This window comes from Esox lucius, chromosome 5 (genome assembly GCF_011004845.1).
Source record: "Esox lucius isolate fEsoLuc1 chromosome 5, fEsoLuc1.pri, whole genome shotgun sequence".
Lineage (NCBI taxonomy): Eukaryota > Metazoa > Chordata > Actinopteri > Esociformes > Esocidae > Esox > Esox lucius.
In genome coordinates this window covers 36,064,264-36,082,266 of record NC_047573.1, presented here as the reverse complement: position 1 = coordinate 36,082,266, position 18,003 = coordinate 36,064,264, and the positions used below count along the sequence as shown (strand labels likewise).

Sequence of the window (18,003 nt, the reverse complement as noted above, 5' to 3'; positions counted from 1 at the left end):
CAATCCACATGTGTTTTGTGGATTTGGAGAAGGCATTCGACTGTGTCCCTCGCGGCATCTTGTGGAGGGTGCTTGGGGAATATGGGGTCCTGGGTCCTTTGCTAAGGGCTGTCAGGTCCCTGTACAACCGAAGCAGGAGCTTGGTCCGCATTGCCGGCAGTAAGTCAGACTTGTTCCCAGTGCATGTTGGACTCCGGCAGGGCTGCCCTTTGTCAACGGTTCTGTTCGTAATTTTTATGGACAGAATTTCTAGGCGCAGCCAGGGGCCGGAGGGTGTCAGGTTTGGGGACCACACGATTTCGTCTCTGCTCTTTGCAGATGATGTTGTCGTGTTGGCCCCTTCTAACCAGGACCTTCGGCATGCGCTGGGACGGTTTGCAGCCGAGTGTGAAGCGGTGGGGATGAAAATCAGTACCTCCAAATCCGAGGCCATGGTCCTCAGTCGGAAAAGGGTGGCTTGCCCACTTCAGGTTGGTGGAGAGTGCCTGCCTCAAGTGGAGGAGTTTAAGTATCTAGGGGTCTTGTTCACGAGTGAGGGAAGGATGGAACGGGAGATTGACAGACGGATCGGTGCAGCTTCTGCAGTAATGCAGTCGATGTATCGGTCTGTCGTGGTGAAGAAAGAGCTGAGCCGCAAGGCGAAGCTCTCGATTTACCAGTCAATCTACGTTCCTACTCTCACCTATGGTCATGAGCTTTGGGTCATGACCGAAAGGACAAGATCCCGGATACAGTTGGCCGAAATGAGCTTTCTCCGCAGGGTGGCCGGGCGATCCCTTAGAGATAGGGTGAGAAGCTCGGTCACCCGGGAGGAGCTCAGAGTAGAGCCGCTGCTCCTCCACATCGAGAGGGGTCAGCTGAGGTGGCTTGGGCATCTTTTTCAGATGCCTCCGGAACGCCTTCCTGGGAAGGTGTTCCGGTCCCGTCCCACCGGGAGGACACCCCAGGGAAGACCTAGGACACGCTGGAGGGACAATGTCTCCCGGCTGGCCTGGGAACGCCTCGGTGTCCCCCCGGAAGAGCTAGAGGAAGTGTCTGGGGAGAGGGAAGTCTGGGCATCCCTGCTTAGACTGCTGCCCCCGCGACCCGGCCCCGGATAAGCGGAAGAAGATGATGGTGGTGGTGGTGGCCTTTATGAATGTTTTAATTACCTGAAATAACCTATCCTTACCTGTCAACGATTCCCCGTTGTTCATGCAAATTTATACGCGACCTTGCTGGTAACTTTGTAACGTTTTGCCTTATAATGCAACTTAGAAGTTAATGCTGACTTAAACAACCATTTTTATTACAAAACTCAACATTGCTCATACATACACTTGTTTTTACCCGTCAGCTGCCTCAGGAGTCCCACAAGCCAACCAGGCCTGATAGGACTTCTTCTTCAGCTTGACGGCATCCCTTACTTCCGGTGTCCACCACCGGGTTCAGGGATTGCCGCCTCGACAGGCCCCGGAGACCTTACGGCCACAGCTCCGAGCGGCCGCTTCGACAATGGCGGTGGAGAACATGGTCCACTCGGACTTAATATCTCCAGCCTCCCTCGGGATCCAGTCGAAGCTCTGCTGGAGGTGGGAATTAAAGTTCTCTCTGACAGGAGACTCGGCCAGACGTTCCCAGCAGACCCTTACAGTACGCTTGGGCCTGCCGAGTCTGTCCAGCTTCCTCCCCCGCCATCGGATCCAACTCACCACCAGGTGGTGACCAGTTGACAGCTCCGCCCCTCTCTTCACCCGAGTGTCCAAGACATACGGCCACAGGTCAGATGAAACGACAACAAAGCCATGTGCACTGATGGACACCCTTATGGGTCCCCGGCTGCGCCATACCGGGCGACGTCACAGACCTCAACATTTTTATCATCATTAAGGGGTTTAGCCATGACTTAAAAGTGTATATAGTCTGGGCATTTCGAATATGCAGTGGTAGGCTATTCCAGAGGATGGGACCACCCACCGCGAATGCTCGATCCCCTCTTGTTTTTAGCCTGACAACTAAAATAACTGGTTAGCTGACCTCAATGCTCGGGCTGAAGAATGACGATGTAAAAGTTCAGACAGATATAAAGGGGCCAATCCATTTAAAGCCTTATAGACAAGCATTCAAATCTTAAAGTCAGTCCTGAAACCAACAAGAAGCCAATTGAGGGATGCCAAAATTGGTGTTTTGTGCTCCCGTTTTCTTATTCCGGTTAAAAGTCAAGCGGCGACATTTTGTACTAACTAGATATTTTGTCGACCACATGCAGAGAAGTAATAAAAAATAGGAAAATATGTCAGAGTTGGCATGGCATATATAAATCGACACTAGGCACAGATAAGGATGCACCAATCTAATTCTGAGCATTGGAATATTGCTGACACCAGCTCAAAATACCCTGTCTTCTGCAGGGAATCTATGTATTGAGCCGATGCCATGATGCAGATGGTCCTAACAATGTGCCTGAAACATGTATCACTGACGACTGGCAGACTGGCTTGTGAGCTCAATATCAACACCAATAATATATGCAAACTTGGAAAACTTTACTAGTTTCCAACTTTGCAAGGGATTGCAGTTGAGAAGCTTAAGCTCGCTAGTGTTATGGAATTTTTTGAACTAATGTACATTTTAGAAATGTCTGCTTTTCTATTCCCTGGTATGTAACTCAGGTCTTTTCATGTGCATTTTGTAATCCCCACCCATTCAGTTTCATACCAAAATAGCAATCTCACCTGTCTGGTGTTGTACATTTTACTTTTAATTCCATCTTCAATTGTTTAGGCAGATGTCTTTTTAAATGTTATTGAACACTGTCAGTTTTTCATACCTATAGTTTTGATTATTTGTTCAATACGTACCCATTTTTCCACATTAAAGTACTTCAGAATTCCAATAAATGCCTTAGTTCTACTTTAAAGTGGTCATTTGTAACATTTGTACTGTCCTACTTGCATGAATACAAACATACATGACCAGAAGACATCTGCAGTTAAGGTTTTTAGTTAAATGTTAAAAAAATGAATCTTTCAGTTGGCATTGAGTTATAGGAAAAGTTTGGTAATTGTTTAAAATTCTTGTAGGTTTAAATGTTATAGTCAAGATGCACCTTTACCTGTTCTTTAACATTAATATATTGTAAATAAAAAAGACTCCTTACTACTAACTAATCAACGCATCACTGAAATTATTCCACTATTGGCAAAAACTAACAATATCTGGCTAATTCATTTTCTGCATGTGTTTCCCATGTGTGTAGCACACATTGATCAATACCTGATTGGAGCTGCTGGGCTTGCTTGTGCGCAATTCCTGTATCAGTATACACCGCAAACATGAACATAATTTAGATAGAAATTAAATCTGTATCAAATAGCTGCAGCAGTAGGCTATATTTTATCACAAATTAATATTTTGCTAGAAGCACAAGGAAAGGGTTGGCTTTGTTATTAAAGTACGGTTACCCTTTTAATGACTTTACTATTATTCTACAATGCAGAAAATATTTAAAATAAAGAAATACCTTTGAGTAGGTGTGTCCAAACTTTTGACTGGTACTGTATATTTTTTAGAAGTAGATTATGTTATAGTATTAATTGTTCCTAGAATATTTTAATGAAAATGTTTTTTGTTGTAAGTTTTACCTTGTTCCAGAGTGTGTCCAGCCTTTTTGTGTAGAATGTCATCCAACTTTGAAGTCCACTTTTTTTAGTGTTTGACTTCTGCCAATGCTCTCTAAAGCACTGTACTGATACTAAATGCCTAGACATCTAACTCTTGTATATAACTATTAGCCTAGCATATCACTGGCCGAGATTCACACAAAAATGCTTATCAAATACATTTTGCTGCAATGGAGAGTGGGATTTCACTTGGTGATAACACATCAATCTGCCATTTTGTGAATTTGGTCAATTGGCGTGTCATTACATTTCAAAATTGTGTAATTGTAAATATTTGTTCTAGATGTCTTATTGTGTATGTGACCATTATCATATGCATACTTGGAATACTTTCCTAGTTGCCAACTTTGCAAGGGATGGCAGTTGAAAAGCTCGCTAGTGTTATGGAATTTCTTGAACTAATGTACATTTTAGAAATGTCTGCTTTTCTATTCCCTGGTATGTAATTCCTGGGAAGGTGTTCCGGTCCCGTCCCACCGGGAGGAGACACCGAGGCGTTCCCAGGCCAGCCGGGAGACATAGTCCCTCCAGCGTGTCCTAGGTCTTCCCCGGGGTCTCCTCCCGGTGGGACGGGACTGGAACACCTTCCCAGGAAGGCGTTCCGGAGGCATCCGAAACAGATGAAGCCACCTCAGCTGACCCCTCTCGATGTGGAGGAGCAGCGGCTCTACTCTGAGCTCCTCCCGGGTGACCGAGCTTCTCACCCTATCTCTAAGGGATCGCCCAGCCACCCTGCGGAGAAAGCTCATTTCGGCCGCCTGTATCCGGGATCTTGTCCTTTCGGTCATGACCCAAAGCTCATGACCATAGGTGAAAGTAGGAACGTAGATAAAATCGAGACCGGTAAATCGAGAGCTTCGCTTTGCGACTCAGCTCTTTCTTCACCACGACAGAACGATACATCGACCGCATTACTGCAGAAGCTGCACCGATCTGTTTGTCAATCTCCCGTTCCATCCTTCCCTCACTCGTGAACAAGACCCCTAGATACTTAAACTTCTCCACTTGAGGCAGGCACTCTCCACCAACCTGAAGTGGGCAAGCCACCCTTTTCCGACTGAGGACTAGTCTATACAATAATTACTAATTTGAGTCATATGCCAATTCAAAAACGTAACTTTTAGCACAACTAATGATAATTTATCTTTATTTCAATGTATATGTCAATATAGCTATTACAGTATGGTAAATGTTGATGGAAACAGCTATGTGGCAAATATATTAGTGTTGTAACATCTTTGGAGTAGCAGGACACAGGTACAGAGGTATGTGAACAATATACTAGGTCTTCCATGCATACAAAAGACTCAATGTGAAAAACCTAGAAACTGAATGATTAGAACTTAAAGACAGAATATAGAAATGCAACAGCCAGCCAAGCATAGGCTGTGCCTGAGTGTTACAACTGTAGCTTTGATCCCTCACTCACTGAATAAGGGAATCATTTTATTCATTTTTATTTATTCAACCTTTATTCAAACAGGCAAATCAAGCTGAGACCAAAGTCTCTGTTACAGTTTATCCCTGTGTTACGGAAAGGACAAATAATAAAGCAAACAATGAAACACAGGAAAGTGAGCACACACTTTTAGAAAAGCAATAACAGTACACAGTGAAATGGTTTTGTATCAAACATTTGAACTTCTTTATAGGCACTAATGTTTCTTAATTAAGTAAATTTTGCGAGGCATTACAAAAAATGGGGCTTAGGTTACACTGTTTTTAACTTCCAAGAGAATGATCTTGGTATTTTTAGTACTAGCAAATCTTGCGAGCGCAACTGCTTAAAAACAATCTTCTGGTGAGATATCACCAATATAACCCAGAATACAAACATGAATCAGTGTCTTGCCGTTCTAGAAGTCAGGGAGTCCCAGCAAATCTAATATAATAGACAATCATGTGTATGAAAGTTTGCCCCAGTAATAATACAGTGGATATAAAAAGACTATACACCGCTGTTAAAATGCCAGGTTCTTGTGATGTAAAAGAATAAGACAAAGATAAATCATGTCAGAACATTTTCCACCTTTAATGTGACCTAAAAATAAAAAGCCCACAATAACCTGGTTGCATAAGTGTGCACACCCTTAAACTAATACTTTGTTGAAGCACCTTTTGATTTTATTACAGCACCCTAGTCTTTTTGGCCCCGGTTCTAGCTGAACAAAATTGCCCCGAAGCTTGATGCTGCCACCACCATGCTTCACTGTGGGTATGGTGTTCTTTGGGTGATGTGCAGTGTTGTTTTTGTGCAAAACATACCTTTTGGAATTATGGCCAAAAAGTTCAACCTTGGTTTCATCAGACCATAACACATTTTCCCATGTGCTTTTGGGGGATATGATGTTTGTTTTTGCAAACTTCAGCCGGGCTTGGAGGTTTTTCTTTGTAAGAAAAGGCTTCAGTCTTGCCACCCTTCCCCATTGCCCATTCATATCAAGAATATGGAAGATTGTTGTCACATGTAGCACACAGCCAGTACTTGCCAGAAATTCCTGCAGTTGCTTTAATGTTGCTGTAGGCCTCTTGGAAGCCTCCCTGACCAGTTTTCTATTAGTCTTTTCATACTTTTTGGAGGGACGTCTAGTTTTATGTCTCTGTTGTGTCTTATTTTCTCCACTTGATGATGACTGTCTTCACTCTGTTCCATGGTATATCTAATGCTTTGGAAATTATTTTGTACCCTTCTCTTGACCGATATTTTTCAACAATGAGATCCCTCTGATGCTTTGGAAGCTCTCTGCGGACCATGGCTTTTGCTCTGAGGTGCAACTAAGAAAATGTCAGGAAAATCCTACTAGAACAGCTGAACTTTATTTGTGATTAATCAGTCACTTTATATGATGTCAGGTGTGTAATGACTTCTATTTAACATGAGTTTGAATGTGATTGTTTAATTCTGAACATATTCACATCCCCAGTTATAAGAGGGTGTGCACACTTATGCAACCAGTTTATTGTAAGGTTTTTATTTTTCCCCCTCGAAGATTTCAGTTTGTTTTTCAATTGAATTGTTCACATTATAGGTGGAAAAAGTTGAAAAGTTGAATGATTTATCTTTACCTCATTCTTTTACATCACAAAAACCTGGCATTTTCACAGGGGTGTGTAGACTTTTTATATCCACTGTATGTATGGTAGACTGAATCCAGAGGTTTCTGAAGAGGAAGCAGGTACATACAAACGGGTGACAAATTACAGGAAAAACAAACATACTGTATAGTGTCTCAGTAAGGTGTTAGGCCAACATGAGACCCCAGAACAGCTTCAATGCCTTGGCATAGATTCTACCAGTCTCTGTACCTGGGATGGAACAACATTTTTCCAAAAGATATTCCATCATTTGATGTTTTGGTGGTGGAGAGCACCGTTAACACATCAGTCCAAAATCTTCCATGTGTTCAATTCGGTTGAGATCTGGCGACTGCAAATACCATAGCATTCGGTTCACATAATTTCCATATTCATAAAACCAGTGACCACTCGTGCCGTGTGAATGGGGGCATTGTCATCATGGATGAGACCTAAAAATTAACCTTCTTTCAAAGTATGTTATGTACTTTCCTCCTTCAATTTTGATCCAAAACTGATTTGGGAAGTGGAGCAGCTCTACTTTCTACTTTACAGTTGTATCTAAAATGTTAAACTAGTACTATACTGACATGAGTGGCTTGCACAACATTTCTATGCTGAGATGACGGGCATGATTTGTTTCTATTTTTAAAAAACGATTCTAACCTTTAACTTCTTTACCAGTTCAGAAATGTGTTTTTTGAGTTTGTAATCCAACCAGTATCCAAGAGATTTATAAAAGGGAACACATTCTAAAACAGAACCATCCTGGGTCGTAATTACAAAGGCATTATAGTATTTGGTTGTAATGTTGCAGTATTTTCTATCAAATATTGGGCTTACTTGGAAAAATATATCTCCTGCACCTATTTCCCCCCTACCCAGGCACTGATACTACACAACCATTTAATTTATGTTTTGACCTGCCATGGCACAACCTTTTTGTGTGGAATTTGTATACAAATAATTGGGGTAGAGGCATGATTGTGGCTACTGTTCTTGACTTAATGTAAGTATTGGGAATTTCATGGAAATTTTCTCATGGAAATATTCCATGTTTTTGCTTGGTCCCTATATTTTATCCCACACAATCACAGAATTAGACAAGACAATGCAGGACTTGGCTTAACTGAAAGGTGGCTTTACCTATGAAGTGATTTATTTAAACTGTAATACATGCAATGGTAAAGAAAATACAAGGCTGAGGTTTGTAATCTTCTTAAAGAGTTCCCAATTCACAAGAGATTACCATGGACGCACGCTGTTCTTGTTTTGAATTGCCTCAGGGACACACCTTTGTATAAGAGTGAGTGCAGGTAGACTGGACAACTGCATCAGTCATTTGACTAGACTTCTTGACCTATGGCTCGTTACCTAGAGATATAGCCTAAAAATACATCCTTCTTAATCTTCTTACGGGAGTGAGTAGTTGTTTGTCTTGTAGCTCTCGATGGACAATACATATACACGGCACAGTCAATCCATCACAAAGTCTTAGAGGTAAGCTTAATACCTTGGACAGTTCAAATGGAGTTAGGCTTTTCACTGCTTTATCCATTCCTCTCATCTGATGTTTTTGCGCTCTGCAATGCCGTTCGACTATCCTACTGTTTTTGAGTTATTTGCCTTTTCTCGGCTGTCAGCTCTTATGCATGGTTTCTAATTTGCTGTCAGTTTTCAACCCTTGTTGCTGGGCCGATTGTTAGTATTGACATGCCAAACCTAAGCAGCCTGGGCAAGATCTGTGGCTCCAGTCGAGGCGATGATATGGTGGTGATGGATAAGGCCATGCGCAAGAATTCGGTGAGGCGCATGTCGATCATTGAGGACAATCAGATTGCTGAGGTTCTCTACCTGATTCCGAAACAATCAATGATGGATCAGCTTCCCTTCCTGAACCCCAATGACTATCTGGTTTGTGAGCGGATGGTTGGCATGCCGCCGGACATGGAATTAATGGGACCAGGTAAAGAATCACTCATTACCTAGAGTTATAATTTTATTCTGGACAATTCATTACTTTTCTTTATACCTTTAAGGAATGAATTGTAATGTAAAACATTTTAGGAACACTATTTGTTAAATTGTACATTTCCAAACATTTGGCCCTGACCCATTCCAAACCATAAAAAAACATGGGTAATGCTTAAGGTACCATTTACTGTATGATGTTTGCGCATTGGACAAAAATAATGTGATAGCTGGTCAGTGCTTGCCAAATAATGAGTCAATATTAAATGTGATCACATTGATTGGATGAAGATAAATTCATACAATGGTTAAAAACAAACGACTTCAACAATAAACAAAATAATTATCAATGCACCATTGTCTGTGTCAGGCAATATAACACACTGCATTTGGGAAAATTGTAGAATAATTTGATTAGTAGACAGGTGTAGGACTTAAGACTTTCCCTCAGCCTGTAATATAATCATGAATAATTTCACACTAATTATTTTATAAATAAAACTAAAGTCTGCAAACATCTAAGGACCATTTAACCTTTACCGACAAAAGGAATTAGCCATTCCTGGTACAGAGTAAAGTTTTAGTACATTCACTAGTTCACTGGTGAAACCCCATTGTGTTTGTTCTGGTTCTTAGTGTTTCAGCAGTTCACTGGTAAAACACTATTGTTATGGTTACCATTGGTTTGTAAAGTTGCTGGAACCCTCTTATAATTGTTTGTTTTATTATTATCATTAGGGGGCCAAGCAACGAAGTTGCTGGAACCCTCTTATAATTGTTCATTAGGGGGCAAAGGAATGAAGTTGCTGGAACCCTCTAATTGTTTATCTTAACATTATTCTCAGGATTTCAGCATCACTGTTGAAACCCTATTGCTATCCCTACTTCAAATTTGGAAAAGTTTATCGATTTTATGTATGCTAATTTGCGTAATTACCATGAATTAGCAATTCAGCTGTAGCTCTTGAACTGGTTAGATCTACAGACAGGAAACGTTTATCAATTTAACATATGCTAATCTACGTAATTAACATTAATTAGCCATCAGGCTGTATCTTTTCAACCATTCAAGCTAGAGACATGAAACTGATTCTCATTCAAGAGTTTTGACTGTTTCCATTTAATGTACTGACACGTTTATTGATTTTATGTATGCTACTTTGCGTAATTAGTGTGAATTAACTATTACAGTGTAGCTCTTGAACCGTTCAAGCTACAGACACGAAACCAACTTATGTTTTACCAGTTTAGGCTATCCCTCCTTCAAATTAGGAAACGTTATTTGATTTTACATATGCAAATGTGCGTAATTAGCGTAAATTAACTACTAGGCTGTAACTTTTTAACCACTTGAGCAACGGACACAAAACTGGCGTTTCAGAAGTTTAAGCTATCCCCACTGCAATTTCTGATTTTACGTATTCTAATTAGCATAATTAATGTTAATTAACTACTAGGCTGTACATTTTGAACTGCTCGAGACACGAGATCTGTCATTGGTGCTTTTATTAGCTTTAACTGTGTCTTATCTCATCTCATCTTCATCCGCTTATCCGGTATCGGGTCGCGGGGGCAGCAGCTCCAGCAGGGGACCCCAAACTTCCCTTTCCCAAACCACATTTGACAGCTCTGACTTCCCAAGCCAGTGTCGAAATATAATCTTTCCTGGGCCTACCCCGAGGTCTCCTCCCAGCTGGACGTGCCTGGAACACCTCCAGGAGACGTCCTGGAGGGCATCCTTACCTGCCCAAACCACCTCAACTGGCTCCTTTCGATGCAAAGGAGCAGCTGCTCTACTCAGAGTTGCTCACAGATGGCTGAGCTGTCCCCTATCCCTAAGGGAGAAGCCAGCCACCCTTCTGAGAAAACCCATTTCAGCCACTTGTACTCGCGATCTTGTTCTTTCGGTCATGACCCAGCCTTCATGACCTTAGGTGACCTTCCGGCTCAGCTCTCTTTTCATCACAACGGTGCGGTAAAGTGAATGCAATACCGTCCCCGCTGCTCCGATTCTTCGGCCAATCTCCCGCTCCATTGTCCCCTCACTCGTGAACAAGACCCCGAGATACTTGAACTCCTTTACTTGGGGTAACGCCTCATTCCCTACCCGGAGGAGGCACTCCATCGGTTTCCTGCTGAGAACCATGGCCTCAGATTTAGAGGTGCTAATCTAACTATGCACATGGTAGTTACATTTCCTTAATAATATATAATTAGCCACTGTCATGCATAGCACAATGCATATGACTGTACTTTTCAGAATATGAATAAATAAATCGATATGAAATAGTTTTCAGCAATTTCTTAATTTAAGAGTACAAAATGGCTATGGTCTAATGTAGGAAGATAGAGGATAGTACTTTAAATAGAGTGCAAACGTATTTTCTTTCTTTAATCTCAAGGGTAAATGAAGAGATTGAGATTTACACCTATACTGCCATTGCCCATTATAACTGCAATGTATGTGCACATGTGTGGTCAGCACATGCACAGTGAAGGTATTCTGTATAAAACAAAAAAAAGAATTCAGGCACTAGCCTTTTTCTATTCTTTCATGGACAGGCTAAAACTCAAATATTGTTAAATGCTTGATAGACAGTAGTGCTAGATCTGGGCAGCTATTTTAGTAAGTGGTGTCAAGAGCCATTTCCAAGTGTCCTCTAACCTCAAATCTGTATATTACACCATTCCACTGTTTGATGTACATCTGTAATATTTTTAATGCTTTAATGCTTTGTTTAGTATAGAAAACCATTTTCTACAATAAAAACACAGACATTCTCATCCCATTGACTTATCAGTCATACAGATGTCGCTCGTTTAATTCCACCGCCAAGGGGGCGGTCCGTGACGAGGCATGCCGCAGTATGCCTCGTTATACCACAGTATACTGCGGCAAGTTTCAGTGCTGTGCGGCATGGACAAAAACATCAAATTAAAAATAATAATGGCCACCAGGAGGCATCTGTGAGAACGTCGAAACCCGCCTGAAACTGCTGTTATTCAAGCCTGCATCTGTGCTTATATGGCCAGAATAAAACATTCAAATCGGAAGAATATTGTCTACTATAATCCTATTCATGGATTATTATGTTGCTGTGTTTGATTCCATGTTATAGGTCTACACACGTGAATCTCTTCCTTTTCATTAATTGTAATTATTTGAATGGAAATATAGCTGTTGATTAAGTTAACATTTATGTAGGCTAATTGCAGACTTTTACCAAGTACATTACTTATTGCGTCATTGATGCCACTTTTCTGCACTAATATTTCCTGAAGACTGCATCTGTTTTTATAAATAAAAACATAAAAATTATAAAAAAATAATTTATTTGATAAAGGACAATATGCCACAGTACACACAAGCAAAAATATAATTCAAGTGTTTAACATAGCATGTTTACATGAAGGACGTTTAGTTTGTTAAACAGGCAATAGGCTACACTTTAAACCCATCAATGTTTTATTCATATTTACAGAGGTTTTCAGATTTTCTAAAGTTTCTAATAAAATGGCTGTAATTCGTTTATTTACAGTACAACGGCCTAAAGTCGACAAATTACTGTTAATTACTCCACATTAACACACACAGTGAGACGGGTGAAGAAAGGACCTGTTACAATACTTGTACTCTCACATGCCTAATCAATTATTAAGTAGGAATACAATGTAAAACAAACGATAATTAGTCTCTAAATAGTTTTCAGTTTGTGAGTATAGAATTCTGACAGTGGAACATGTAATATATGCTACACCTATTTAGGAAAAGTCATCGAAGGATGGTGTTCAAAATGGTATGTTCCAAATCAATTACATTGACAAATAAATAAAAGTTGCGTCTAAATTTTAGTATGTTTAAATCAAGTTTAGAATAGTTTTGCAATGCCGCAATGTAGCCTAATTTTGCATCATTGTTATTTAATAGACAAGCACACTTATTTGTCTTATCAAAACAGCCAATATGGAGTTAAAATTCCAGAATCTGGCCATACACATGAGCTACCAGACATATGTTTTAAATAGCTATACTGTATAATAGCCTACACTTAAACAGCAGTAAAACACAAATTCTGTGATCCAACAATTTTTATTTATTTAAAAGAGCTCTTCACAATCTTTTTGAGCTGAGCATAAACTCAGTTAAAGGGATTTTGAGGGATTTTGTTCAAGGGGAAAAAGGCGGGTCAAACATAAACACAACAGAGTAGCAAATCAATCTTAGTTCCGTTCTTTTCTAAAATGAAAGTCACTAAAATACAACGGATAGGATTTCATTGGATTTTTCTTCTATACTGGCAGTTCAAGAGAGCGGTGACAGCCCCCGCAGAAAGGGTTAATAAACAACAATGGGAGCAGGAAATTCTGCAAGCTAGAAAGGAGCATGGTGAGTACCACCACTGGTGCAGGAGCTTCGTCTAGATCGTGCGCGTTTAAAAATCCTATTTTCAGATGGACACCGCCTGGTTTGACAAGTTGCAGAGTTGGCCCCTTCATCAAAAGGCAAAACACATTTTGGAGGGAACCCTTCAGACCTGGACAACGACTGGCTATATGTCTGAGGTAAAATTGTGTTAACATAGTGTTGTGTATGGATATTAGTCTAATGTTATCAGTTAAAGTACTGTATTAACCATTACCACCTAATTTATCATTCTTTGTATTATTCTATTGGTTCATGAATAAATAAGACTGCAATTTTTGTCTTTCCTTGCAGATTTTGTATTAACTTTGTTAATGTAGATTAATATGAATATTAAAGCTTGCTACTTAATATACAAATGGTCAACATTCTGTCATTACAGGTTGGCAACTGGTGACTCTATTAGGACCATTGCCCACAGCTACCGTGTGGGCATCAGTATTGTGGCTGTCATCGTTGCTGAGGTCTATAGGGTCATCTGGGAAGCGTTGGAGATGGACTACATGCCTGAGCCAACCACATAGGACTGGAGACCATTCAGGGTCCCTGTATTTTAACTACAAGGGAGGCTACTCCATTGTCCTTCTGGCCGTCATTGATGCCCGTTGTAGGTTCGGGATGGTTGACGTTGGTGCCTATGGGAGATGCAGTGATTGAGGAACACTTGCTGCATTAGTATTTGGCATGGCTCTTCAGGCTGGCTCCCTCCAGCTGCCCGCAGATGCCACTCTACCTGGCGCAGAGCACCTAGGCCCCAGGCTGACCAGGCATTCCCTCTTCGAAGATACATTTTAACTACAAACTGATCTCAACACAACTGATCTCAGAAATGACTCTAATGCAAACACTTTTCACAATTTGTTTTACTATCCTATGACGTGCCTCTTATTCAACTAAACTATGTATTTTGTGTCTGAAAAATAAAATCCAGTTGTAAAACCGTTATACTATAAATGATGCATGGATATGGGCACAGTGATTACTCTTGTACCACAATTTAGTTGAATCTTATGTAACTCAACTTAAGGTTGTACTCATCCTTCTTCCTCCAAACACAGCAAGTGGAGTTTATACCAAAAAGCTAAATTTTTGTCTCATCTGACCACATGACCTTCTTCCATTCCTCCTCTGGATCATCCAGATGGTCAATGGCAAACTTCAGATGGGCCTGGACATGCACTGGCTTGAGCAGGGGGACCTTGCGTGCGCTGCAGGATTTTAATCAATTTTATATCATGCAATAAAAGGCAAATTAATTATTAAAAAATCATACAATGTGATTTTCTGGATTTTACAGACCTCTACATGCTTTGTAAGTAGGAAGACCTGCAAAATCGGCAGTGTATCAAATACCTGTTCTCCCCACTGTAGGTAGCTGGCTCTCCGATCACACCACCTGAAAAATGCACATGCAGGCAACTAGGCAAGCTAGAAGGCTGATGAGTGCCAAATAATAGGCTCTTTATAGCAAACTTGAAATCTGATTGGTTGAAGAATATGACAATCAAGAACCTCCTCCCCATTTGCTTCAACAGAAGATGGGATTCACTCAACTCTATAGGTCTCAGGATCGATTTTCCCCCGGAGACAGCACATGTGGAAAATCTGATTGGATAAAAGCTCTGATTTATCTGAGCTGCTCTGGAAACCGCACAACCGAGGGAGAGAAAAGCAATGAAACTACGTCACTAGACTGATGGGAATGAACTTTGTAAAATACATCTAGCGTTAATGAAAATATATATTAAATTATAAAAAATAAAATTCTGATTCTGACATCACTAGGCCTGCAAAAAAGCCCTCTGGTCAGTAGCAGTTTTGAAAAATATCTTCTTTTATACCAACAAATTACTTTATCAAATCATCAATGTTTTGTAATTATTAGCGACATACAATGTTTACTAGCGTGTCATTACATATCATTTCAGAAATTTAAAACATAGTTAAAAATACAACCACATTCCCATTCATCGTCTACCTTACTATTTTTTTCAATTGCATTATATTTATGTTTTTATTGATGTTGTAAATGACAGACTAGAGTGTTTTACCTACCTTACTTGCCTTCAGGTAAAGAAAAAAGATTGATCAACTTAACATTACCTGGTCTTTCGCACATATGGTATTTCATGATTTGCTACTTGTTACAGCCTAGTAATTAATTTATGCTAATTATGCTAATTAGCATACGTAAAATAAATAAGCATTTCAAATGAAATGGGAACAGTCTAATCTTTTGAATGAAAATCAGGGTTGTGTCTGTAGCTTGAACGTTTCAAAAGATAAAGGCTAATGGCTAATTCAGGCTAATTACGCAAATTAGCATAGGTAAAATCGATAAACGTTTCATAATTTGAAGTGGGTAAAGCTTAAACGTGTGAAACAAAGCTGGCTATGTGTCTGTAGCTCAAATGGTTCCAAAGATACAGCCTAATTGCTAATTAATGCTAATTACGCAAATTAGCATGTGTAAAATCTATAAACATTTCCAAGTTTGAAGTAGGGATACCCTAAACTGATGAAACGTTAGTTTTGCATCTGTTGCTCAAGCCGTTCAAAAGTTACAGCTTAGTAGTTAATTTACATTAATTACGCAAATCTGCATATGTAAAATCAAATAACTTTTCCTAATTTGAAGGATGGATAGCCTTAACTGGTAAAACATAAGTTGGTTCCGTGTTTGTAGCTTGAACGGTTCAAGAGGTACAGCATAATAGTTAATTTACGCTAATTAGGCAAAGTATCATACATAAAATCAATAAACGTGTCAGTACATTAAATGGAAACAGTCAAAACTCTTGAATGAGAATCCGTTTCATGTCTGTAGCTTGAACGGTTGAAAAGATACAACCTAATGGCTAATTAATGCTAATTACGTAAATAAGCATATGTTAAATTGATAAACATTTACTAATTTGAAATAGGGATGGCCTAAACCGGTGTAAAAAAGTTGGTTTTGTGTCTGTAGCTTGAACGGTTCAACAGATACAGCCTAATTGCTAATTCATGCTAATTACGCATATTAGCATATGTTAAATCGATAAACATTTCTTATTTCAAGTAGGGATAGCTTAAACTTGTGTAAAAAAAGTTGGCTTCGTGGCTGTAGCTCAAGCGATCCAAAAGATACAGCCTAATACTAAATTTACGGTAATCACGCAAATTAGCATGTGTAAAATCAATTACCATTTCATTATTTGCAGTGGGGAAAGCCTAAATGTGTGAAACACATCGTGTCAATAAATAATAAATAAACTTCAATTAGTGCTGCACACGGCTGCGAGAATCCTAAATAGAAAAAGTTGAAAAAATGTTGAACACATTACTCCTGTCCTGGCATCCTTACACTGGCTGCCTTTTAGGGTTAGGGCAGATTTTAAGGTTTTACTCTTAACCTATAAATCAGTACATGGACTTGCTCCTACCTTGCTAAAATGATCCAGCCATACATACCTACACGTAACCTTAGATCGCAAGAAACTTTCAAGTGTCTACTAAAACCTCATCTCTACAGCACGGTTTATAATTAGGTGTAGCCTGGCCCGGGGGCGTGAAGGTGACCAGTAGGCTTGATACTGTCCACCTTTGCTGTATTGCCATGTGGGCTCTCGTCGCCACTGGGATGCCCTCCCTCCAATGCCTTTCGGGGGAAGAGTCACTGGCTTGTTGTTGACTCTCTGTTGCGCACTTGTGCAATTGGGCTGTACGCTGCTAGCAATACTCGGCCGTCATTCAGGGGGGTTGCGGTTGGTGGGTGTCCCTTTGGTTGATGCCTGGCAATGTGGGTGGATTGATTTCCTGCCTGTTGGGCCCTGTCCGGGGTCTCCCCCGGGTAGGGCCACAGTGTCACCGGACCCCCCCGTCTCAGTTCCAAGGTGTTACGCTGCTATATTATTGTGCTGGGGGATATGAGGAATGCACTACTAACTTTTTTTCAGTCTTCTCCAGTTTTAAATTTTAGGAGGAGATGAGGTCCTGGTCCACACCTGCGGATTACCTGGTTTGGGGGGCCCGTTGCTGTCCCTGTCCACCTGGTCATACTTCTGACCTAGTCTAAAATCAAATAGATTCTGGATTTAGACCAGAGAAATGTATTTATTATTCCAATTGGACTCTAAATATCTCACCCGGCACAGCCAGAAGAGGACTGGTCACCCCTCTGAGCCTGAGTCCTCTCTAGGTTTCTTCCTAAAATTCGACCTTCTTAGGGAGTTTTTCCTAGCCACTGAAATTCAACACTACTGTTGTTTGCTCCTTGGGGTTTAAGGCCGGGTGTCTCTGTAAAGCACTTTGTGACAACTGCTGTTGTAAAAAAGGCTTTATAAATAAATTTGATTGATACAGCGAAATTGCACATTTTAGAGTGGGCTTTTATTGTGGCCAGCCTAAGGCACACCTGTGCAATAATCATGCTGTCTAATCTGCATCTTGATATGCCACACCTGTGAGGTGGATGGATTATCTCGGCAAACGAGAAGTGCTCACTAACACAGATTTAGACAGAACAATATTTGAGAGAAATAGGCCTTTTGAGCAAGTCTTAGATCTTTGAGTTCAGCTCATTATAAATGGGGGTGTTGCGTTTATAATTTTGTTTAGTGTAACTATCAAAAAGATCTGCTAAAGCAACCCGAGTTCCAGGATGTGGGATGTTTTGGAGATTTTGTGTATAGCTTTTACCATTTAGGCTGTAGAGCTGGGAGGAATAATAATCATAATTAGACAAGTGCATTTCCTGAAGAAAATGTGGTGTGCTTTCTAGCTGTATAAAAATATTTAGGGTTTGATATAGTGTTCACCATCAAAAGGTTTGAAGACTGTATTTTTTAAGGTTCAACAGTATTGTGGAATTGTTGACGTGCTGTACGCTGC

At 40.4% G+C, this 18,003-nt stretch overlaps 1 protein-coding gene across 22 annotated transcripts in view; it reads left to right on the top strand.

The window, feature by feature from the left end:
* The window catches only part of ablim1b (actin binding LIM protein 1b), a 262,796-nt gene that overhangs the window by 52,143 nt on the left and 192,650 nt on the right, over positions 1 to 18,003 (top strand). For 8 of the 22 annotated variants that reach the window (XM_034292376.1, XM_034292371.1, XM_034292370.1 and 5 more), the window contains exon 1: positions 8,234 to 8,703. The exons of 1 other annotated variant lie outside the window; for it this stretch is intronic. In XM_034292376.1, coding sequence (XP_034148267.1) covers positions 8,451 to 8,703 — 253 coding nt within the window. In that variant the 5' untranslated portion in view covers positions 8,234 to 8,450. Of the gene's footprint in view, positions 1 to 8,232; positions 8,704 to 18,003 lie in introns of those variants that run through there. 13 more of the 22 variants (XM_034292383.1, XM_034292382.1, XM_034292375.1 and 10 more) reach the window with 3 other exon arrangements.